Source organism: Podarcis pityusensis (assembly GCF_964106645.2).
Source record: "Podarcis pityusensis genome assembly, chromosome: 3".
Taxonomy (NCBI): Eukaryota; Metazoa; Chordata; class Lepidosauria; order Squamata; family Lacertidae; genus Podarcis; species Podarcis pityusensis.
The window spans coordinates 79,783,219-79,807,094 of NC_138026.1; the positions used below are offsets into that span (position 1 = coordinate 79,783,219).

The 23,876-nt window shown below is 42.7% G+C and overlaps 1 protein-coding gene across 2 annotated transcripts in view; it reads right to left on the reverse strand.

Moving 5' to 3' along the window:
* ADSS2 (adenylosuccinate synthase 2) overlaps positions 1-23,876 on the reverse strand; it is a 39,972-nt gene that overhangs the window by 4,029 nt on the left and 12,067 nt on the right. Inside the window, exons 2-9 of one of the 2 annotated variants that reach the window (XM_080997772.1) lie at positions 17,408-17,510; positions 8,791-8,859; positions 8,008-8,058; positions 6,252-6,318; positions 3,458-3,565; positions 3,163-3,244; positions 1,258-1,384; positions 780-934 (exon numbers count right to left, since the gene is read on the reverse strand). In XM_080997772.1, the coding sequence (XP_080853898.1) occupies positions 780-934; positions 1,258-1,384; positions 3,163-3,244; positions 3,458-3,565; positions 6,252-6,318; positions 8,008-8,058; positions 8,791-8,859; positions 17,408-17,510 (762 nt within the window). The remainder of the gene's footprint in view (positions 1-779; positions 935-1,257; positions 1,385-3,162; positions 3,245-3,457; positions 3,566-6,251; positions 6,319-8,007; positions 8,059-8,790; positions 8,860-17,407; positions 17,511-23,876) is intronic. The other variant, XM_080997773.1, reaches the window with a different exon arrangement.

Below are 23,876 nucleotides of genomic sequence, written 5' to 3' on the forward strand. Positions count from 1 at the left end.
AAGGATGAAGATACAAGTACAGGAGCCACCTTTAATGCCAGGTATCAATGTGAAAATACCATTGAGCAGGCCATTTTCTCAACACTCCATGTTGATTCCATTGTATAATGCCTACCTGCTACCTCACAGGAGTGTTGTAGCTCAGTTATTGTTTGTGAAGCTCTGAAATCCTTGGCAATCTTAAATTGCTAGTCCTGTTAATTCAGCTTGGAATCAAAAAGGCAAACTGGTTCACGTGCATCGTCACTAGTAATAAAGATTCTGCAACTGGAACTTAGTTAACAATTCTGCTGCTGATTCATGAGCAAGAACAGAATTCAGCTTGCTCTCCGACAGAAATATAGGCTCTGCAGGACTGAGGAATAAGCAGTAGTTAAAAACTTTTTAAAAGCACATATAAACACCCAGGCAGCAGATCTGTGGACTGAGAAACTTACATTTCAGACAGAAAGCAGCAGCACTTTAAAGTATGTGGTATACAGAATCTGATGCCTGGGAGAGTACAGCCATGCATACCTTAAATCACTGGTCTTCAACTGATGGGTCAGGAGCTACTACAGGGTCACAACCTGTTCTGAGGTGGGTAGTAACAAAAGCACTACCACCATACAAATATACGGTAAAAAAAAAGGGATATGGGTCCCCAAATGCATATTGGATTAAAGGTGGTCCCAGGTGTGAAAGGGTTGGAAGACCACTGTGTTAAATAATATTTCTGAGAAGTGTACATTCATTTACTTTGTTCCAATAACTCACATTAATGTTAATGCTATACTTACATTGTCTTGTTCTGTGGGAAAGGCACCAATTCCAACTCTAGTTGTGTATGCTTTCACAACTCCATATACTTCACCAACGTTCTGTGGTGGCATACCCAAGCCAGTGCAAACACCTCCCACGGTACAATTTGATGAGGTCACGAAAGGATAAGTTCCTGTTTCAGAAGGGCAAGGAAGAGAAGATAGGAATGAACTAAGAGCAGCACAATTATATAAAATATTATCATTGCATCTTTCTACTGAAAGGTAAGTGAATAGCAAGTAACACTGGTTGTTATTTAAAATGACAACACATCCTTAAAAATAGTGGTATAGTTTCAATGCCAAGATGTACAATGAACATTCAATGTACAAGAATGACTATAATGCAACCAGTCTTAAACAGCTGTATTCTGCACAGTCCTTCAAATACACATGTGACAAGTGACAAGTACCTCACACATTGTGACTATGATAAAAAAAAAGACTTTATACATACCAAAATCAATGTCCAGTAATGCTGCATTTGCACCCTCTACTAAAATTTTCTTTGGTGGGCCATGTAAAGCTTCATACATAAAGTATACACCATCTCTCACCATTGGTTTGAGCCTTTCAGTGTAACCCTAAGACAAACAAATATTTCCTAGAGATTAGAATGTAGTAAACTACAATCTTCAAAACACACAGTAGACACTGTACTAAATAGGCAGGCAAATAATTATTCTGTCTTGTAAAACAATAAAAGTGTCATTTGCTATTTGTTAGCCATGTCAACTCTAAGCTATTCTTTGTGTCAAGGAGAATGTGCATAAGAACAAAGCATATATATGTCATTCATTAGTTCTTTCTCAAGTTAAAATTATTAAGAGTCCTGCTGAATCAGACCAAGAGTCTAACAACTAATCCACTATGTTGTTTCTAACACTTGCCAAATATCTGCAGAAAGCTTACAAAGAGAGCAGGAAGAAAAAGTCTTCCCCTCTTTGTCCCCCCTGCAAGCACTATTTAGGGATACACTATTTGTGAATTTTGAGCGTCCATTTAGCTACCACAGCTAATAGCATTGGTAGACCTATGCTCCACAAAAATTTGTCTACCACTGTCACTGCCACATCTTGCGACAGCAAAATCCTCAACTGAGCTACACACTGCGTGAAGAACTACCTTTTCATGTTGTCTGTGAATGAGAGTCAGTAGAGCAAGGTGGATGCTCCTGAGGAAGACACCCGATAAAGGCAGAAGTTGCATGACCTTAGATAGTTCCAAGCAACGCTGTTACAAATCCACTTCAGACAGTGTACCTCTCATGCAGTAAGAGCAAGAGTAGAAATGAATGTGCTAGTCAGTTCACTGTGTTGGTCACTATTATTACCCTCCACACGCTGGAGTGCAGACATCTGCAGTGGGGCACCTGCTGAACCTAGTAGGCCCCTTGTGAAACTGAGAGCCCTGCATAAGCAGAATTCTAAATCTCACAGGGAGGCTGCATAAGTATGGCAGCCTCCCTACTGCAATGACTGGAGAATAGCAAGGGCAGGCATGATGGGGCAACAAAGGTAACAGGTAGCACACCTGCCCTATTTTTGCTCATGTGATTCTACCTGTGTCAGGGAAACTAACAATTGAATATGATTAAAGTATGCCTTTTATCCATTTCCCTTGGGCCAGACTATCCCTCCTAAGTTCTGCCTACTTTTTGAAGAGCAGAAAGCTTTACAGGTCTAGTCCTCTGGCATGAAGTTTAGCACTCCATTACATCTCAATCAGCTTCTGCCTTATGAATTGTCTGTACTGCTGAACAGGCATAGGTTACTGTGATGTTCAGGGTTGGGGTCATGTCAAGGTTCACTGGGTGACCCTGAGTTCCAATACTATAAGAGAGAGAAAATGTGTTTTGATCCATATATTTTCCCAATACCAAGAATGACTGTATGCAAAAAAGGCTTTAACCAATGATTTTCTGATGTAGGGCACAAACCTTTACCAAGCTATACACTAGCTCTCAGGAGAATTGTCACATCAATGTGGAATATGAGCTTCTAAAAGATAAAAAGACCACAGGATTCCTTTTCTACATGAAATGTAAGATTCAGCAAACAGGTTTAATTCAGTAAATAACTGACCACTGTGATAAAGCTACTGGGCCATTTGTTTCTGACTTATGATAACCCTAATGCAGGCAATTTGCTAGTTAAAGCGATAAGTTAACTGACTGCTGCTTGTGTGTCAGAAGCAGTGTTTCTTTATCTTTTTATCAGAAGAAACATACAAAGATAAATCCATCTGTATGTATGTGTGTGTATGTAGGTGTGTGTGTGTGTGTGTGTGTGTGTGTGTGTGTGTGTGTGTGTATATATATATCAATTATGGCAAATAATTCCACAACTCCTCTATAGTTTACCTTCAGTCTTTTTAATTCTCCTTCAATGTCTATCTCTAAGGTAGGGTAAACAGACTTGTACTGGTTGGCCAACACTTTGAATCTAAAAAGTAAAATAAGTACAAATAAATTATGCTTGCAACATTTTTTTTTAAAAAACCTTGATAAAGATTTTAACTTAACACATGTGAAAACAAAAATAGACTCACAAATGAGAGCTCCAGTAAGGGATTTTTTAGAATATGAAAATCAGAATATACAAGCCCTAATAATAAAATTATTTGAAATATTTACATTACTCTAGAGAAGTGGTTACCTTTCTGAAAATTCATTGAAGTCAGAAACTAGATCACACATTCTGAGCCCACTTCGAGCTGCTTTAGAAGAATACACTGGACCAATTCCCTTTTTTGTAGTTCCCAAGCTTTAAAACACAAAAATAAAAAACATACACATACTACACAATCTGTGACTATCAATTCAACTAGGCTGTTGTTAAGTTTCTAAAAATAAAATTACTCTGGAGGTATGTTGCACATACTTGGTAGTTTAAAATTATCATTCACTGAGGTCAAACATTTCCCCCAGTGGGCACCCAGGAGAAGAGGGAAGATTAAGAAGAAACAGAATCCTGGCAGGTGGTGCAAAACACCCTCTGAAGTGTTACTTGTAATACTGATATACAAAATACTTAAAAAGCTACAGTCTAAACATTATTTAGTATTTACCTTAAAGGATGAACAAACATATTATCACATTGTTTATATGCATTTCTTCTGTGCAAATCTCAATGAATTTTCTTAACAGAGACTGTAGTGGTGTGAATCTTAGCATGCTAAGAGTGAAGAGCTTACTTAAAAGTAAAGCAACATACAGGGTATATCTCAAACCTGGTGGAACACAGCTGAGAACTGAGACTAAACAAAAACAACACTATCATTCAATGTGGTCAGAATAGTTTATGCTTTTAGACCACGGTTATATGTAGTAAGGAGCTCATTAATTCTTGTTATATGACCTGCACTATACTTTTCTTCTCAGCATGGCTACTGCACATGATAAACCATTTGCCTATCTCCACCCAAAGGCTATAAAACTGCTCTGTGCCAATCTTCCATTAAAAAGCCGATAGAATTGAGGAAACCTATTCCTGGTCAAATTATGAATCAAGGATCTTGGATGCCTAACTGTAAAGTCTGTCTTAGAACTGTGTTGCCTGAACCAAGGCTAATTAGTCCTTCTGTCATAGCAAGAGGTCTTAAGACAACTCCAACAATTGGTTTAACAAATTACAAGTTGTCCCACAGATGATCAAACAAACCATGGAATGTTTCCCAAATTTTTGTTTTGTTTTCCAGCTGCTTTTGCCTCAAGCCTTTAGTAGTCTGATGAAAATCTGGGGTGGGATGAGCAAATACACCATTGTTAAGAAGGGTTCTGGGTTCATATGTAACAGCAAGCCATAATTTAAATCAAGGTTCATAAACCATCAATAAACCATGATTACAGATCGTGATTTGATGGCAGTGAACAAACCATAGCTAAGCTACTGGGGAGGTTCACACAACACTTAGTTAAGGTTTAATCAACAATGGTTAGGCATTGTTTGCAAAACAGGCCAGTGGCATCAATCAAGAAGTAGGACAGGTTGAGATTTGCAATGTTAAGAGTAAACAAATCACAGGTGTAAAGGGGAGTGGAGAAGAATGTAAACACAGCCTGTTATGAGTCTCATACTATGACCCAGTCAGATTTTGTTTTGTCTATATCACATTCTGTGATACTAGCAAAACTTCAGATATGCAAATTTACAATACAGACAGGCCAAGTTCTGGAAAATGGAAAATGTTAACAGCACAACCAACTTTTTCACAAAAGGAGAAAAATTTCCTTAAAAGAGCCACTATCATTAATGCAGCAGGTCCATTCCCTGTCAAAGTAGAGCAACAACCTAGACTTCGAGAGTCCATTCGCTATACTATTCCTAAGTATCAACGACAACCACAGAACTCTTGAGTCAGGTTTGTATTATTTTGATTTATTTTAAGAAGACATGATCAATAGTTCAATACTTCCCCATTCCATCCATATTTGCAAAAGGAAATATGTCAAGTTTGATTCTTGCCTTTTTAAAAACAATCAGCTGTGCAATTTAAAAAATACTAACTGCATGGATGGAAATGAAATCAACATCTTTATGTTGTACTAGTGCCTAGGAATATATCAAGAAGGGAGGGGTACTCTTAGATCTACAGATTTAGCACCGTCACCATGATTGAGGAAGGATACATAATCCAACGAAATAACATGCAAATAAACAAGTCCCACCCCAGGACAGGATGACAGGATCCTGACCAAGAATATTTCCTCTTTTGCCCATGACCAATCTAATTCTGCATGTACAAAGGAATTAAATGTGCTAAAACCCAGATATGACTTTTCAATTTTCACAGAGGGTGTGAAGGTTTCCCAATCATTCAATATCATACCACTATCATTTCAATGGATCAGTGTGGGGTGGAAAAATAGAAAGCACACACACTAGTATTTCCTAGTTCTGACCTTAATTCATTCATCATAACCTTATCACATGACATCACCATTACGCACATTAGGTAACAGAGCTTAAGAGCCTTGAATCTCTGGAAGACACCCAAAATGTTCTGTACTCATTATGCTGTAACATGATCCCAGAGATTCAGATACATTTCCCATTCCTGCTGAAGAACAAGATTCACATCAGTGATAAAGAGCAACAGTTTTACAGGTATGCTACTTGGAATTTAATATAAATTCTGTTGTGCAAAAACTTATGTCTTAAGTGTATTCTAAAGTTGAAGAGAATTTTGTTGCGCCCTTCGGGTTGAAAACAAACTAACTAATTTTGAATCCTTGAATCACATGTCTTAAAGTACATACAAATAAGTGGGAATGTAGAGGTGTCCCAGATTTCCTTGCAAAAACATTAAGAAAGAATCTTATTGCAAAGCACCCTTAACAGCACACTCTATTGAATAGATTCTGGAAGTGCACTGGCTGAAATGCCCTCCCTGTCACTGAAAATTTCTTCCAGTATTTACAATTAAGACATTTGACAACACATAACATACTTCTTTCCTGCTTGCTCTTGTCTTTGTTGCTCCTGGATGCCATCAGCAGCTTGATGGAAGTCAAATACTAGGAATTTGAAGGGTACAAAATGAACTCTGTTGTATTAATACCTGCATTAAGTACCAAACTAAAGTAAGCTATTATTTCTCATTAATGTATGCCAAAGTATTTTGGAAATCATCATTTGCACTAGATATATAAACTTTAAGTAACAAGCACCTGGAGAAAATACAGCTGTTTAGTAAAATAATATTTTAGAAAAAGCACTTCAATTTGTGAAGACAAAAATCAAGGCAAACAAAGTATGCAAACAAAGCACTACAGTATGCTACAACTCAAGAGATGTCAGTCAAACCTTTTCTGTTCAAAAACATTTGCATTTCTCCAGGGCTACTGACATTTGAGGCATCTTAAAATTCTCTTATATTGCAGAAGTTATAGAGGCTGAATAGAATACATAGAATGCATCTTGTTATCCCAATAATGCGGGGGGGGGGGCGGGGTTTACACTAATCAGCAACGATATTCTAAGACTGACAAAGGCAGCAAAGAAATACACCAAAAGGGTGGACTTGGTTTGTCAATGGCCGCATGTGTTGAAAGGAGCCATAAACACACAATTATCTGAAGTGGAAACACATTTCAAACATTAAAGTGAAAAGGCTGGTTTTAACATACCCTGCTTCTTATCAATATTAGGTAACTTTGATTACACTGCTTAACAATCTTTGTTTAAATTGGTTAATCCCTGTGATACAACAGCAGCTGCTAGTGTTTTAAGGCAGGGAGGGGGGAATTGTTCCTGAGAAACTACTTAAGAATCATGTTATTCATTGGTGCTTTGCCGCAAAGGAGGGGACAATCCAAGGGTAACACAATGTTTTCTTGTCTCCTGATCAGCTTAACTGGATAGATTGGGGAAATGTCCACCATCTTCATCTGTTATGAGTTTGCTATACCTTTGATGCTTGCAGTAGAAATCATTTTATGTGCAGAAGAGAAAGCCAAGATATTTCCTCCCTTGCATTTCTTGTTTGATGGGACACCAAAAAGGTAGACGGATAAAGATACGCTATGGGCTAGATGTTGCTCATGTTGCCATTTGGTCACCCCTGGTATAAATTGCATTAGTATGCAGTATAGCTCACCTCACTTTATTGGCCGAGGGAGCCGGCGTACAGCTTCCGGGTCATGTGGCCAGCATGACTAAGCTGCTTCTGGCGAACCAGAGCAGCACACGGAAACGCCATTTACCTTCCCGCAGGAGTGGTGCCTATTTATCTACTTGCACTTTGGTGTGCTTTCAAACTGCACATTTATTTATACATAAGGCAATAAATAAGATGATCCTCCAACCATTCATCTTGACGAATTCTTGACATAAACATTCATTTGTGGAAGAACACATTTACTATAAAACAATTACCAGTTTAGATAGAAAACACCTCTTGTTTAAGAGTTTGATTTCCACTTTGATAGCCAATGCAGTATTTGATACCAGAAAGCTAGCTTTAGAACCCTGCCTGCTGTGTTGGGAGGCTGTTCTCTCAATAGCTGTTGTTGAATAATGTAGGGGGGAGTCTACATTTGAAGTGGGCACAACAAAAGGCCCCACTATGTGCATGGAACATTCCCACACAGCCCTTGTATTCTAACCTATATTACTGCTAGATATTTACAAATGAAAAACAAATCAGAGCTAGAGATTAAAAAATACTTTGAATCATTTAATATATTTCAATATTTTTTACTTACCAATATGAGCTCTGTCAGATATAATTAATCTTTTTTCCCAACCTTCCAATCCTTTGAAAAGCAACAAAAGAAATATTATGGGGGGGGAAACACATTTAGAAATCAGTTACTTTTAATGGCCAACAACAAAATTCTATGCATTTTTAAAGAGAAGAAAACTCCACTGTCTTTGGTGGTACTTACTCCCAAGTAAGTGTGCAAAGGATTACAGCCTAATGTGATCAGTTGAATGAAGAGACAGTTTAGAAAATATCACAAAACTAACTCAATGTATCTTGGAAAAACCAAACAAATTTCAGTCATTGCTATTTGTCTCAAACATACAATATCTTGAAAATGGATCTATATAAAACACAGGCTTATGAACACTCTAACTCGCAATAAAAACACTAGATATTTATTTAATATTACTTCTTCCATTTAAAGTCTATTTCATCATGTGGCTTTAAAAAAAAGTGGTGCATTTAGATAATCTGAACACTAATCCAACATTCTTGGCCACTGAAAATTTTAAAATTATATACAGCGTGTATTTGTATTTTGAAGTGTTCTATGTCATATACCACTTACTTTAAGGTGTTAAATAGAATTAAATGGGAGGGGGAATTCTGAACAAAAGAAATAAATATTTGAGAATTGGTTACTTTCCCCCTCAATGAACCAAGTGGATACCATCAGGCAACTCAGGAGCAAAAACACATTGGCAATTACCAAGTTCTGCTATATACCAATGCAAGAGAATCCTCACCATCTCCCTACGATACCTTAGAAAGCTGCTCTTACCTTTTCCTTTTTTAACATTTTTCTCTGCTTCTTCAAACAATCCTGGCAAGTGAATTACCACACCATTTCCTGGGGAATGCACAAAAAGGGAGTGATCAATGAGTAATACAAGAAGGTTAAAAGTCTCAAAAACCCCAGTTTTGACTTTACAAAAAGGAAAAGCATTTAAATACTAAAATATACCGTATTTTTGGCCCCGTAGGACACACCAGCCCATAGAACGCACCTAGTTTTTTTGGGGGGGGGAATAAAGGGGGAAAATTTCCTTTATTTCCCCCCCAAAACCAGATTGGGGAATCCAAACCAGGTCGGGGAACAGCGGGATGGCAGCGCTCCGCCTCCCCGCTGTCCCCCGAGCTTGTGGGGCTGCCCGATGTCTGCCCAAAGTGTGGGGCGATCTGCTTCAGCGCTCCCCGTGCTCCGTGCAGCAGGCTGCTATCCGCAGCCTAGGGAGCCCTGCGGGAACTCCCGAGGGCTCCCCAGGCTTGCTGATAGCTTCCTGAAGCCTGGAGAGCGAGAGGGGTCGGTGCGCACCGACCCCTCTCACTCTCCAAGCTTCAGCGAAAACCTGCATTCGCCCCATAGGACGCACACAGATTTCCCCTTCATTTTTGGAGGGGAAAAAGTGCGTCCTATAGGGCGATAAATACGGACTCTTATATTACTTACTTTTCAGTTAAAGTCTAGGGGATTGCAGGCAGACTAAGGCCCGGGGGCTGGATCCGGCCCAATCGCCTTCTAAATCCGGCCCACGGTCGGTCCGGGAATCAGCGTGTTTTTACATGAGTAGAATTTGTCCTTTTATTTAAAATGCATCTCTGGGTTATTTGTGGGGCAAAGGAATTCATTCATTTATTTTATTTTTACAAAATATAGTTCAGCTCCCCACATGGTCTAAGGGACAGTAGACCAGCCCCCTGCTGAAAAAGTTTGCTGACCCCTGGTCTAGGGCTTCAATCCAAGGGTGACTTTATACAGTGGTACCTTAGGTTACAGACACTTTGGGTTACAGATGCTTTGGGTTACAAACTCCGCTAACCAGGAAGTGGTTGCTCCAGGTTAAGAACTTTGCCCCAGGATAAGAACGGAAATCACATGCCGGCAGTGCAGCGGCAGCAGGAGGCCCCATTAGCAAAAGCACGCCTCAGGTTAAGAACCGTTAAGGTTAAGAACGGACCTCTGGAACAAATTAAGTTCTTAACCCGAGGTACCACTGTAACATGTATAAGGCACTGAAAGCACCCAATATTTGGGTAGTAGGGCAGGGGGCAGGGATCAGGGAAAAGGGGCACAGAGGGCTGGTGTAGATTAGAGTCATGTGCCCCACACTATACAAGCATTAGTGCTTTCCACTAAAGGTAAAAAGGACCCCTGGATGGTTAAGTTCAGTCAAATGTAACTATGGGGTGCAGTGCTCATCTCGCTTTTCAGGCCAAGGAAGCTGGTGTTTGTTCACAGACAACTTTCCGGGTCATGTGACCAACATAACTAAACTGCTTCTGGCGCAACGGGACACCATGATGAGTGCCAGAGCACATGGAAACACCATTTACCGTATTTTTCGCCCTATAAGGCGCACCGGCCCATAGGACGCACCTAGTTTTCAGGGGGGGGCATCAAGGAAAAAAATATGACCCCCCCCCCGCAGCTCTGGGAGCAGCGGACAGGCTGCACACAGCCTGTGCGCTACTCCAAGACCTTCTCCCTGCTTTTGCGGGAGGTGGCGGAATTCCCCCACCTCCCGCGAAAGCCCACAGGAGCCGCACACGACTCCTGCAGCCTTTCGACCAGGAGGGAGAAGGGACTGAAACGGCCAGTCAGTCCCTTGTCCCTCCTCAGGGAAAAGCCCCCAATAGCGGCGCACTCTTTAAAGAAAAGCCCGCAGAAGCCGCGCAGCCCTTAAAGAGTGCACGGCTTCTGGGTGCTTTTGCGGGAGGTGGGGGAATTCCCCCATCTCCCGCAAAAGCCCACAGGAGGGAGAAGGGACTGACTCAGCCAGTCAGTCCCTTCTCCCTCCTTGGGGAAAAGCCCCATAGAAAAGCCTGCAGAAGCCGTGCACCCTTTAAAGAGCGTGCTGCTCCTGCGGGCTTTTCGACCCAGCTTGTGGGGCTGGCGATGGGGGGAAGCACTGCTTTCCCCCACCGCCAGCCTCAAAGACGGGTTGGAGAGTAGCGGGAAGGCGTTGTGCGCCTTCCCGCTGCCCCCCATCCTCTGGGCTGGCGATGGGGGAAGCACTACTTTCCCCCACCGCCACCCTCAAAGAGCAGACTCGCTTCAGCGGAAGCAACGCAAAGCCTCCGGAGCGCAGGCTTCAGAGGCTTCGTGTTGCTATCGCTGAAGCCAAGGAGCCTGCATTCGCCCCATAGGACGCACACACGTTTCCCCTTCATTTTTGGAGGGGGAAAAGTGCGTCCTATAGGGCGAAAAATACGGTACCTTCCCACTGCAACGGTACCTATTTATCTACTTGCACTGATGTGCTTTCAGACTGTTAGGTTGGCAGCAGCTGGGACAGAGCAACAAGAGCTCACCACCATCATGGAGATTCAAACCATTGGTGTTGTAGAGCCCCAAAGGCATTTCCTAAACTGGGAGTTTATCTTTTGGAAATATGATCCTGATATAAAAGCTGGAAGTCCTCTCAAAATATAAATTAATCTGGGAATAATATTCATTTTGAGAGCATTCACCCTCCCCATGTTAGGATATTTCCGTTCCACCTTAAAAGGGAGCAGGCTGTGAGTCACAGAGTCTGCGTATTTCCTGTTCACAGGATGTTTATGTTTTCTGTTGCTTTCGTTTTCTCTCTCTGTGTCGTAGACACTAAAGCAGGCAGTCATGTTTTCCTGTGTTCTGATCAACGCTGAATAAACTTGTAAATAATGCTCTCCTGAGTGCGACTTTGGCTGTGCATTGTCTGCTGATAGAGTGTGCATGAGCTCTGGAATGTGGCAAGCTATTTCTCAGAAGTTCATGTCACTAATTGCTGATACTGCGTGACTACGGGAGGTCGATGGATCGTCTGGCAGCCGGCTTGGGGGCCATGATGGACTTTGTCTCCCTGGCAGTATCCCAACAACAGGTTATGGGCCCAGATTCACGGCACTTACAGGAGAGTAAGACTGCGACAGACTGCGTTGAGGTATGTGGGAAAAGCGAAGGAAAATAAGGCTTTTCTGTTCGCCACGGCAAGGGCTTCAGATGTCCGGCTGGCCTAATTGGTCTGGGAGCTGCGCCAAGCAAGCTTCGTGATTTATGGGCTGCCGAGATAAGAACTTTTTGAAGGAATAAAGGCTCACGGCTCAAATAAAAAGCTGGAATGGAGTTTTTCCAAGCTTCTGAGGCTGCTGAGTGCCCAAAGTTAAATCGGCACAATTATGGGACCTGGGCTGTGTGGTGTGAGAGCTTGCTTCGACAGTTTGGAATGTGGCATACTGTGTCTGAAGCCCCTCCAGTTCCTCTGACAGATAGATGGAGAGCCCAGAATTCGAGGGCCATTGACATAATAGTCTTGTCCGTCTCTCTGGAGGAAATTAAAACGTTAGCTGGCAACGTGACTGCACGTAAGATGTGGAATGCTTTGAAGATAGCCCATTTGCCAGTCATCCCAGCCCAGAGTTTGACTGCATCGGAGGTCCTGGCTGTTTCCCAGAATGCGAGTGAATGCAGGGATGCCGAGGGCACCGGTTGCAAGCTGCAGGGGGAGCTGACTGTCACGTCATCCAAGGCAGCATTCCAGCCTCCAGGGGGAGCCAAGGAGTCGGCAGCTGAGAGCTCTGTTTCTCATGGGAGCCAAGGTCATCGCCTTTGCAGAGGCCGGAAGGGCAAAGGTAAACAGAGGCAGATGGCCAGAAGCAGAGGGAGGGTGAAGAGCCCACGCCAGAGAAAAACAAGGCTTTGTTTGCTGGCACAGCTTCACCAAAGGCTAAAGGCAAGTCTGATGGCCAGGAGCAGGGGGGCAAGCTGCAAAAGCCCACGCCGGTGGAAAACAAGGCTTTGTTTGCTGGCACAGCTTCACCAAAGGCTAAAGGCAAGTCTGATGGCCAGGAGCAGGGGGGGAAGCTGCAAAAGCCCACGCCGGTGGAAAACAAGGTTATGCTTGCCAGAAAGACTGCTCCAAAGGCCAAGGCCAGGTTTGTTATTGATTCGGGGTGTACCCGCCATGTCTCAAAGGACCGCCATCTCTTTATCTCCTTCAAACCTCAAGAAGGTGAGATCCACCTGGCTGACGGAAAGACGTTACGAATTGCAGGAGAAGGGACTGTGAAACTGGCAAGTCTGCACACGACCATCAAAGATGTACTGTATGTTCCAGGCGCTGCAGACAATTTGCTCAGTGTCCCACAGCTGACTGGGCGTGGTTTTGAGATTTCCTTCAAGAGGAGTGTCTGTGTCATCAGAAAAGGCAAAGAGGACATTTTGCATGCAAAGTTTATAGATGGATTGTTCTGTATAACTTATGATGACAATGCGGTTGCTATGTCTAATGTTGATTCTTGTTGTGTTGCACAAACTAACAAAGTTCTTCATGCAGGATGCATTCATGATGCACACAGGAGGTTTTGTCACCTCTCTTGGAAGGCACTGGCCAAGATGCCAGAGATGGTTGAGGGTTTGAACATCAAACCCTGTAAGTTTCACATGAAATGTGTATCTTGTGCAGAGAACAAGGTGAAGGTTGCTCCAAAAGGCAAGGAGTCTAGCAGGCAGGCTTCCAAGCCCTACCAGCTAGTGCACGCAGACCTGGTTGGTCCTCTTACGCCCTCTTTGGGAGGAGCAAGGTACTTCATGGTTCTAATTGATTCTTTTTCCAGGTACATTCATGTGTTTATGCTCGAGCAGAAATCGCAAGCGTTTCCTAAGTTCAAGGCATTCTGTGCTTGGTTGGAGAATGTTCATGGAAAACGTATTGGCTGTCTCTTTACTGATCGGGGCGGGGAGTTCACTTCTCAGCAGTTTGAAGCTTTTCTGACTGAGAAGGGAATCCAGCATGACTTGTCAACGCCTAGATCGCCATGGATGAATGGACTTGCGGAGCGAGCAAATCAAACGTTGCTGCAAGGGATGAAAACATTGTTGCATGATGCCAATCTCCCTGATAAGTTTTGGGGGGAGGCTCTGTCGAATTTTGTTTACACTTTTAATCGCAGATTGTCATCACCTATTGGTTGTACCCCCTATGAGAAGATGTTTGGTAAGAAACCCAACATCAAGCACATGAGAATCTTTGGTTCTGACATGTGGGTACACACCCCACAGAGCAACAAGCTTGGGAAGCGTGGGCCACATGGTTTGTTCATGGGGTACGAAAAAGGTGCGTACAGGGTATGGATGACTGACTCTAAATCTATTAAGTTCACAAAGAGTGTTGAGTACAATCCTAAGTGGGGGGAAAATGTGGGAATTTTCCAGAGTTACCCAGAGGAGGATGAAGGTGATGTCAAAGAAGCAGCTAAAGCTGAGGAAGCTGCTGAGGATGATGATGACGATGATGATCAGAGTTCGGATTCCAGTTCAGTGGGCGGCGCTGCTGCTGGTGTCAGTGACAGTGATGACACAGCAGACTACAAGAGCGCAAAGGCCTCAGTCAGACCATCTGATGCGTCTGACAATGAACTGGAAGAACCACTGTTCACCATTGGTCACTTTTCTCCTAAGAAGGAGGAGATGAGTCCAGAAGACTTGCGTCTAGTACGCAGATCTGAAAGAGCCACAAAGGGCAGACCTCCAAAGAGATTTGCTGATGAGTTTGCTAAGACGGCAACTGCTGTTCTTAGTAGCTCAGAGAAGGTGTGGGAACCTTCAAGCTTCAAAGAGGTTCAGGAGTTAACCTCTAAAGATGCTGAGCCTTGGCTTAATGCCATGAAGGCTGAAGTTGATTCCTTGAACAGGAACCAAACTTGGGAGTTGGTACCAGTAGTCCCAGGAATGAGACTGGTTGGCAGCAAATGGGTCTTCAAGGCCAAGACAGACCAGAATGGCAAGGTTGTCAGACACAAAGCCAGACTGGTTGCCAGAGGTTTTTCACAGGTACCAGGACAGGATTACCACGAGACCTACTCACCCACCGTCAACTATGAGAGCATTCAGCTGATGCTCAAGATAGCTACAGAGGAGAAACTGCATGTTTCCCATCATGACATTAATACAGCTTTTTTGTACGGGATTCTGGGGGAGGAGCTGTTTATGCTTCCACCTGACGGGATGCAGATACAGAAGGGAATGGTCTGTAAACTGCGGAAATCCTTATATGGTCTCAAGCAGAGTGCCAGGTGTTGGAACACGAAACTCACTGAGACGTTGCTTTCTCTAGGTTTTCACCAGGGCAAAGCTGATCCATGTGTGTTTGTCAAGGAGGAGGGGCAAAACAAACTGTATTGTTTATGTTTTGTTGATGATCTTCTGATGTTTTGGAAGAATCAGGCTTTGTACCAAAGCACCCTAGCTCAGCTGAAGGAGCACTTTGACATGAAGGATCTTGGTGAGGTATCCAACTATCTTTCTCTGCAGGTGGAGAGGGACCAAGCAGGTAATTTTCTGGTACACCAAACACAGAAAATTGCTGATGTATTAACCAGGTTGAATTTGGTTGATGCAAACCCAGCAGACACACCGATGGTGACAAGTTACCAGGTAGACAGTACTGCTGAAGCGTTTTCTGACACAACGCTGTACAGATGCATTCTAGGCAAGTTGAATTTCATTGCTAGATGCTCAAGACCTGACATAGCTGTAAGCTGTAACCTGCTTAGCAGACATGCCAACAATCCTACTGTTCAGGATTGGAAAGCTCTGAAGCGCATAGCCCGCTATTTGAAAGGGACTTTGCACTACAGGCTGAGGTTCACCAGTCAGAAGACTGGAGGTCTTGAAATCTTTGCAGATGCAAGTCTTGGAAGAGACACCACGGATGGTACAAGCACTTCTGGAGTATGCTACATGTACAACCACTGTATGTTTGACTGGCTGTGCAAGAAGCAGACGACAGTGAGCCTAAGTTCCTGTGAAGCAGAACTCAATGCTCTGTCATTTTCACTCATGGATTGTGAATGGTTGAAGCAACTGTTTAAGGACATCAGAGTTTCTGTGAAATGTCCTGTACAAGTGTATCAAGACAATAGATCCTGTTTGGCTTTGCTGAACTCAGAGAGTTGCAAGCAAAGAACCAAGTACTTGCAGATTAAGCTACATCGTGCAAGAGAGTGCATTGAGAAAGGACTCATTCAGGTGTCCTACATGGCAGGAAATGAAATTCCTGCTGATCTGTTGTCTAAGGTTGTTAACAGAGAACAACTTGAGGTTTATTTACAAAAGTTGCAATTGGGTTGAACCACAGGTACTACAGGTTACACGGAAAGGGGGAGGATGTTAGGATATTTCCGTTCCACCTTAAAAGGGAGCAGGCTGTGAGTCACAGAGTCTGCGTATTTCCTGTTCACAGGATGTTTATGTTTTCTGTTGCTTTCGTTTTATCTCTCTGTGTCGTAGACACTAAAGCAGGCAGTCATGTTTTCCTGTGTTCTGATCAACGCTGAATAAACTTGTAAATAATGCTCTCCTGAGTGCGACTTTGGCTGTGCATTGTCTGCTGATAGAGTGTGCATGAGCTCTGGAATGTGGCAAGCTATTTCTCAGAAGTTCATGTCACTAATTGCTGATACTGCGTGACTACGGGAGGTCGATGAATCGTCCGGCAGCCGGCTTGGGGGCAATGATGGACTTTGTCTCCCTGGCAGTATCCCACCACCCCAAAGGGTAAGATTCAATGACTCCCATCTATTAATATCTGAATAAACCTCTTTTATTAATTTATTTATATTAAGTGTAACTGTTATATCTTTTGGCATTAGGATGCCTAGATATTTAATAGTGTATAGTTCTTGAGAATAGAGTGCACTGCAAAACAGCTACATTTAATGTTTCCATCTTTACCTAAGTAAACAGGCATATATTGTCATGACCTAACTTGGCTCAAAGCTCCCAGTAGAGGCAAGGTTGAAGAAGTGGTACTTACTTGCATAGGAGCCAACTACTAGGGGACAAGGTTCCTTCGCCCCCCCCCCAATAAAATATTTGAGAGGGCTGCCCTCCAAAGTTGACACCCTTGCCCTCCTCCCAGTATTTTATTCAAGTTGGCACCCCTGCTTACTTGGAAGGGCAGGGTCACATCCAGAAGAGTTTAGTCTGATAATCTAGTCCAGGGATAGTCAACCTTTTTATACCATCTTTCTTGATGGTAAAATTTCCTAGAGATGAACTGGATTGATAATATGATAAGACTTGCAACCTATGAACAGACTGCTTACAGACATAGACTCTGCTTGGATAAATACAAGAATATTTGGAACAAATTTATACAAAATGTAGTAGGCCATTAATATTTACATTAGTATTAGGATAATAATATCAAATTTATAAAAGAATGTATGGGTTAGGGTATTATTCTATATATTCATATGTGCTTTTTTCCCCCTTTACACAGTTGTGTGTTTCGTTTTGTTTTTTCTCTTTATGTATCACTTACTGCTTTATATTTGAAAAATTTTCAATAAAATAACAATTACAAAAAAGACTTTAAACTGTAGAGGTACAGTATATTCTGAAAAATACCACTTACCAATAAAAGCCGTAACTTTTGGATTGATGATACCACTGGGTAAGAGATGGAAATCATATTCCACAGAATCTACTACGACAGTATGCCCAGCATTGTTGCCTCCCTGCAGGTAAGATAGGATTTATTATTCTTCATTTTGTCTTAAAATAGTTATTAAAAGCTCACATTGGAACTATCAACCCTTTCATACATGTTGTTCCTGTCTGTTACTTGGAAGAAAAACAAATCAGGACTTCCGGAGGTGGCGCCAACGGCAATGGCGGAATCCCTCTAATCCAGAGGGAGACCGCTCCACAGAAATCGGGTCTAAAACCGCTTCGGCGCAGCGGGGACCCTTCAAACCACAGGCGGGTGAAGCCTGTGACCCTGGGACTCGGCGGGCACTGTTTGCGCCCCCCCAATCTGCAAAGGAGCCCGGCAACGGGCTCCGGAACAGAGCGGGGAAGTGAAGGCGCTGTGCTGCGAGTCGTCTGCTTCTTTTGTGGAGTGAAGCCGCGTAGCTGTTGCCGGAGAGCGCTGCCTTTTTTCCTGGACAATTCGGACTTTAAAACAAATATCCGTGAGTACCCAGAATTTGAACAAATTGGGATATTAAATGAAGACTAGTGAAAAGGACAGAATTGGACTATAAAAAAAAAAAATCGATTGAATTTGGTACGGAGCGGTAAGGGCTAAACAGGAAGTCACCCTTCCGTTCTTTTGTAAATATAACAAAGCAAAGACAATTTATACTAGAGCTTTGAAAATTGCTGTTAAAAGAGTGGATTCCAACATTTCAAATTGGGAATATTTTTTTTTGGACTATTTGAAGCAGTAAAAGGAAGTTATTTTCGTCTTGATCCTGGAGCGGGGAAGTCAGGACTGACGTGAACCAATCAAGGTATCTGTGTGTGACAGATAGTTAAAAGAAGAGAATTTTTGTGACTCTACTGTTCCCTTTCGCATTTTAAAGGAATATATATGGATAAAGTATTTTAAGTAACATGGAAATGTACCAGAAACAAATATAAGCTTTCTCCCTAGGGGGAGCCTTAGAAACTGTAACTAATGCCAAGGACTTGACAGCTGTTACAAAGAATCGTGGGAGAGTGCAACAATGTTTTCAGAAGTTGTGGTTTGCCTGCTCAATAAAACAAATATTCTACTGGAAGAACTACATGATAAGGTGAACCAGATGGCCAAGTCGACTGGAAATCTCAGACTGGCAGTGGAAGGCGTTGATCAAACTGTGGGAATATATGTGGAGTCTATCCAGGACTCAAACCAGGAGTGTGTTTTGACAGAACAGGGGTTTGTGGCATTAAATCAGGAGTGTGGCTTGACAAAACAGTCTCAACAGGAGCTTGATCCTTCGGATTTGATAATGGAACTTGGAAAAAATCAGATATGGGAAGGGAAAGTTTGGTGTGGTTTGGAAATGGGGGGCTGGATTGACCCCCCTATGCTGGGATATCTGGACTTTTTAAATACAGTAACAGGCTGCGACATGTTTGGAATTGTGGGGGCCCACAACTTCGGAGGGCCCTTGAAGTATGTTCTTAAATACTACATGGAATGCAGCGATGAACAGGGAAAAGGATCTGAATTGATGAGAAGGGTTAAAAACACTATTAAGTTGGAGCTACTACGAGCAAGTGACTACAGCCACAAATATGAAGAAAAGCTGCGGAAGGGCTATGGAAGTGACTTGAGGGCCTCGGATATAAGGTTAGATTGAGGAATAAGGACTGACAAATCCCGAAACCAGGAGGAAGGGACGTTGGATTAAGATTGGACTTGTTTATATGCTTTTTTCTCTTTTTTCATCTTTTTTTTAACTAATAGAATGTTTTATAAAGTTGATGAATGTTAGAATGATAGAAAAATGAATGATAGAAAAATGTTGGAAGAAATTACCTGGCTTTAGTAAAGATGTATAAAGAATTATGAAAGAACATTATGAATATAAGAAGCTGGTAAAGTTAAGATCTAAATTTTAAATTTTAAGGTTTATTTTATAATAGAAAGATGGAAAGGATTTGCTGGGATAATTAATAACTATTAAAGAATTATGAAAGAACATTATGAATATAAGAAGCTGGTAAAGCTAAGATCTAAATTTTAAATTTTAAGGTTTATTTTATAATAGGAAGATGGAAAGGATTTGCTGGGATAATTAATAACTAGAATACAAAGGAAGGGAGGAGGAGGAGGTCTAATGTTTTTTTTTCTTCTTTACTATTATTTTTCTTCTGTATTTTTCACCTTCTCATATTTTTATTTTTCACTTTTGTATCTTTTTCTTATTGTGTGTAAGTTTTTGTATTTTCTATTTTTTGTTTTTTGTGAAATTTTTGTATTTTTTGTTTTTTGAAATCTCAATAAATATTATTTAAAAAAAAACAAAAAAACAAATCAAGCTACTTTTTGCTGAACTTGGCAACATAAACAACAAATCTCAAACCTGTTACAGTGGTGCCCCGCAAGACGAATGCCTCGGAAGACGAAAAACTCGCAAGACGAAAGGGTTTTGCTGTTTTTGAGGTGCTTCGTAAGACGAATTTCCCTATGGGCTTGCTTCGCAAGACGAAACGTTTGTTTCCTTTTGAAGCGGGAACTGGGCTGGCAGGGAGCGAGCAAGGGAGCAACCTACCTTTTCCAGAGGGATCCTCTTCTGGAGAGGGCACAGAGGAGGAAGGTGGGCTGGGATCCAGTGGATCTGGCTGGGTCTCTGCGCCGCCACCGCCTCTGCCTCTCTCTCTCTCTCTCTCTCTCCCCCTCCCCACGTGGCTGCTCCATTTTGCCCTAACTGTGCGAAGGCAGGAGGAGGCGGGACAAAGGAGGAGGAGGAGGCATCCACTGCACTTGGGCCGCCGCGAAGGCGCCTTTGCGGGGGTGGGAAGAAGCCGGGAGCAGCTGCCGAGACTGTGGGGAGCCCGGCGGCGTGGCGCAAGGTAACGGGGGAGCAAGGGAGAGTCCGCGCCGGGCGCTTCGTGCGTCCGCCCTCGGTTCCTGGGCTCGAACTTCCTTTGGCACCTTGTGGAGAGAGAGGGAGAGGAGCGGGCTGGGGCTTTGATGTGGGACGCGGTTTGGCAGAGCGAAGACACGGCAAGGCTTGGCGACAGAGGAAGGGGGGGCTGTTTTCGTGGGGAGGTGGGAGGGGGTGTCTTTGCCTCTTCCCGGCAACAGATCCTCCAGGCTGGGGAAACTCCTCCTGCTGGGGAGCGACCCGCTTTGTGCTTTGCCCGCTATCCCATTATAATACAGTACCAGGGTGCATCCGTGCTTCGCAAGACGAAAAAATCCGCAAGACGAAGAAACTCGCAGAACGGATTAATTTCGTCTTGCGAGGCACCACTGTACTAACCGTCTTGAATGTATTGACAGTTGATTGGTCACTGATTTAAACTTGCTTCCAAGATGTATTTTCATTTACAAATACACCCACAGCTTTTCAATCAAATTCACAATGCCAAAACTGTTTCTAAAGAAATAAATGCAAAAACTAAGCTTCACTGTGTGTCATGTGAAGTCAGTTGTTTTGACCAATGAAAGACCTCATTACTCCTAAAGCATTCATATTTTAATAAACTGTCGTAGTTGAAACACTGGTTCAGAACCAGTGTGTTATGCTAACTATAATTTTAATATATTTATACCTCATAAAATTTATACACTGCTTGATTGTAAAAAAAACCCCCAAAAACTCAAAGCGCCAAGAAAATTAAAATGAATCCACTTGAATTGACAAAACTGCCACAAAGAAAACTCACAACTTACTTCTGTAGTGTGATGTTTGATTTTGGAAGATATTCATGTAAAAAATATGAGAACAAAATATGGTTTTGTGGCATGGCAGCACTGGCAAATGCTAGGTTTCTTATTTTTTTGTTCAGTCAACCAAGAGACAAATGTCACATTTTCAGGAGGATCCATTTTACTGGCTCCAACCTGTGTGTGCATGCATGTGCCAAAGAAAGTGCACGCTGGTTTTCATATTCTACTTTCTCCTTTCCTCTCTCTTACTCCAGCCTCTCTTCCCCAACTCCTGTGTCACCCAACCAGCGGCGTAGCGTGGGTTGTCAGCACCCAGGGCAAGGCAAGTAATTTGCGTCCCCTAACCCGGGGCAAGGCAAGTAATTTGCGCCCCCTAACCTGCCGCCGCTGCCAGCTTCTTCTTGCTGCTGCCTGGTCTGGTCTGGTGTGGTTCTCTCCCGCGCTCAGCGCTGCGCTGGGCGGCCGCTGCACTGTCCCTCCCCCAGATAGTCCCTCGCTCTCTCTCTGCACCGCACGCCTGGCACCCACCCCCTCCACAGTGGGCGGCGACCCAGCGGCTCGGCTCGGATTCGCACAGCCAGCACTGCAGTGAGAGAGAGTGAGTGAGCCAGGTAGGGGCAGAGAGCTGTGAGTGCGAGCGCCCCCCCCCCAGATGTTGCGCCTGGTGCGGCCGGCCCCCCCTGCACCCCGCATGCTACGCCACTGTACCCAACTTCCAGTCCCCTCCTGCTTCCTGCCAGCAATTCTACTTTCCTTTTGCAGTCCCCCATCCGGATAGTTATCCTTTCTCCCAGTTTTCTGCTCATTTGCTCAAGTGTTGTTCTGAGGTTTAAAAACCATACAGAGATGAAAGACGAAATGAAGAACAACACTTTCCCTACTTCCTCTTCCACTGTTTTGTTGATCTGAGGCACACTTGGTGCTTAAGTAGGAAAGTGTGTCACTCTTCACCACTTCTTTCAGCATTATGTATTTTTCAAAGAAAAAGCACAAGCACTATCGCCACCTCATGAAGGAGGGGGCTGCAGAGATTTTACAGGTGGTAGCTGAAGTCTTCAAAGGAGTCATTACTGAATTGGTAATTCCAGTAAAAAGCAACCAAGCTTTACCATTTTGTAACCTATTCTAATGCATAGGTAAACCAGTACAAGGATGATTATTTTAACACAGAAATACTAATAATTTGTAGCAAATAATTGGACAACCCTATGTGTGCTTCCTAAGTCTTGGTGCTTTCAATGGGGTTTATTCACAGGTAAGTGAGCACAGAACAATAGTCACAAGCATTCTTGTTTAGAAGGAAATAGTCACAAGCATTCTTGTTTAGAAGGAAATTCATTGTGTTCAATGGAATGCTAGAGCACATAGTCCTCTTTTGTTAATTAGATAATACAGTACAATCCTAAACTCACTCAGAGTTTAGGATTGTACTCTATTATCTAATTAACAAAAGAGGACAATGTTTTTTTAAAAAATCAGGCCAGTTTAACTGTGCTGTGTAAGAAACACACAGAATGTTCAGTGACTTTTGTGGTTGAATAGCTAGTAAAATATGCAAACACAGCATTCCAGTTATGTGAACATACTGGGCATATTTTTTCTGACAAGATTTACCTTGCAGTAGTCCACAGTGCCAATATTTATAGAGGTCTAGCATGCCATTTCTGCCATGTCTTAAACGTTCAAGAGATTCATAAAGAATTTCATTGGCAGACTAAACCATTAATTCATTTGCCTTGCCTATCTTATCTTTTTCATACATCTAGAAATTTAGAATCACCTCATGAGAATTAGAAAGGGGTTCTATACATGAGTTCAGAAAAGAAGGATGGTGTTCTCTACAAACTTTTATAATCCCATCCTATGTTACTTCATATTCTTAAATAAAGTCAAAAGAATAGTACATAAATTTCAATGAGTTGTATCCACTGAAGTTGTCACACTCATGCAAGGGTTTCTGTTCGTGCAGTAATACTTCCACTGGCATATGGACGAGGGGAGGGGGAGCGCACCACACCGGGTACCATTTGGGGAAAGGGTCCATCGCAACCGCACTCCCAGGATGCGCACCACACGGAGGTCCGTTCTTAACCTGAAACTGTTCTTAACCTGAAGCACCACTTTAGCTAATGGAGCCTTCCGCTGCCGCCGCATGATTTTTGTTCTCATCCTGAAGCAAAGTTCTTAACCCGAAGTACTATTTCTGGCTTAGCGGAGTCTGTAACCTGAAGTGTATGTAACCCGAGGTACCACTGTATAGTGAAATCTGACTTCTAATAAGTTCTGTTACCTTTAAAACAATTTAGGTTTTATTTGATCTGGAAGAACTCTGAAGTTTAAGAAATGTATACAGAGCAAAGCCTTCAGCAAAACATATGATTCAAAATTAGAAAACTATATTTGGCCTGAGTGCGTTGGTATGTTATCTCTGCAACCATGTTATCTCTGCAAGCATAAGGACTAAATGATAAGAACAGTGTCCAAAGCTCATCATGCAGCTCTCCTGCCTATGCTGTTCTTGTAAGACATGATGCTGTCTTGCCCCAAAATGGCAACTAGACACTCCATTCTGGCAACTGTAACCTTGGTTTAAGGAGCTATTTGGTGCCCAGCTTATATATCTGAGTTTCTAATGCTGGACATAGAAATGATCTCAAATTTCAAACAGCAGAGTAAAGAGGTACATCTGCAGCATACAATGAAAACCATATTG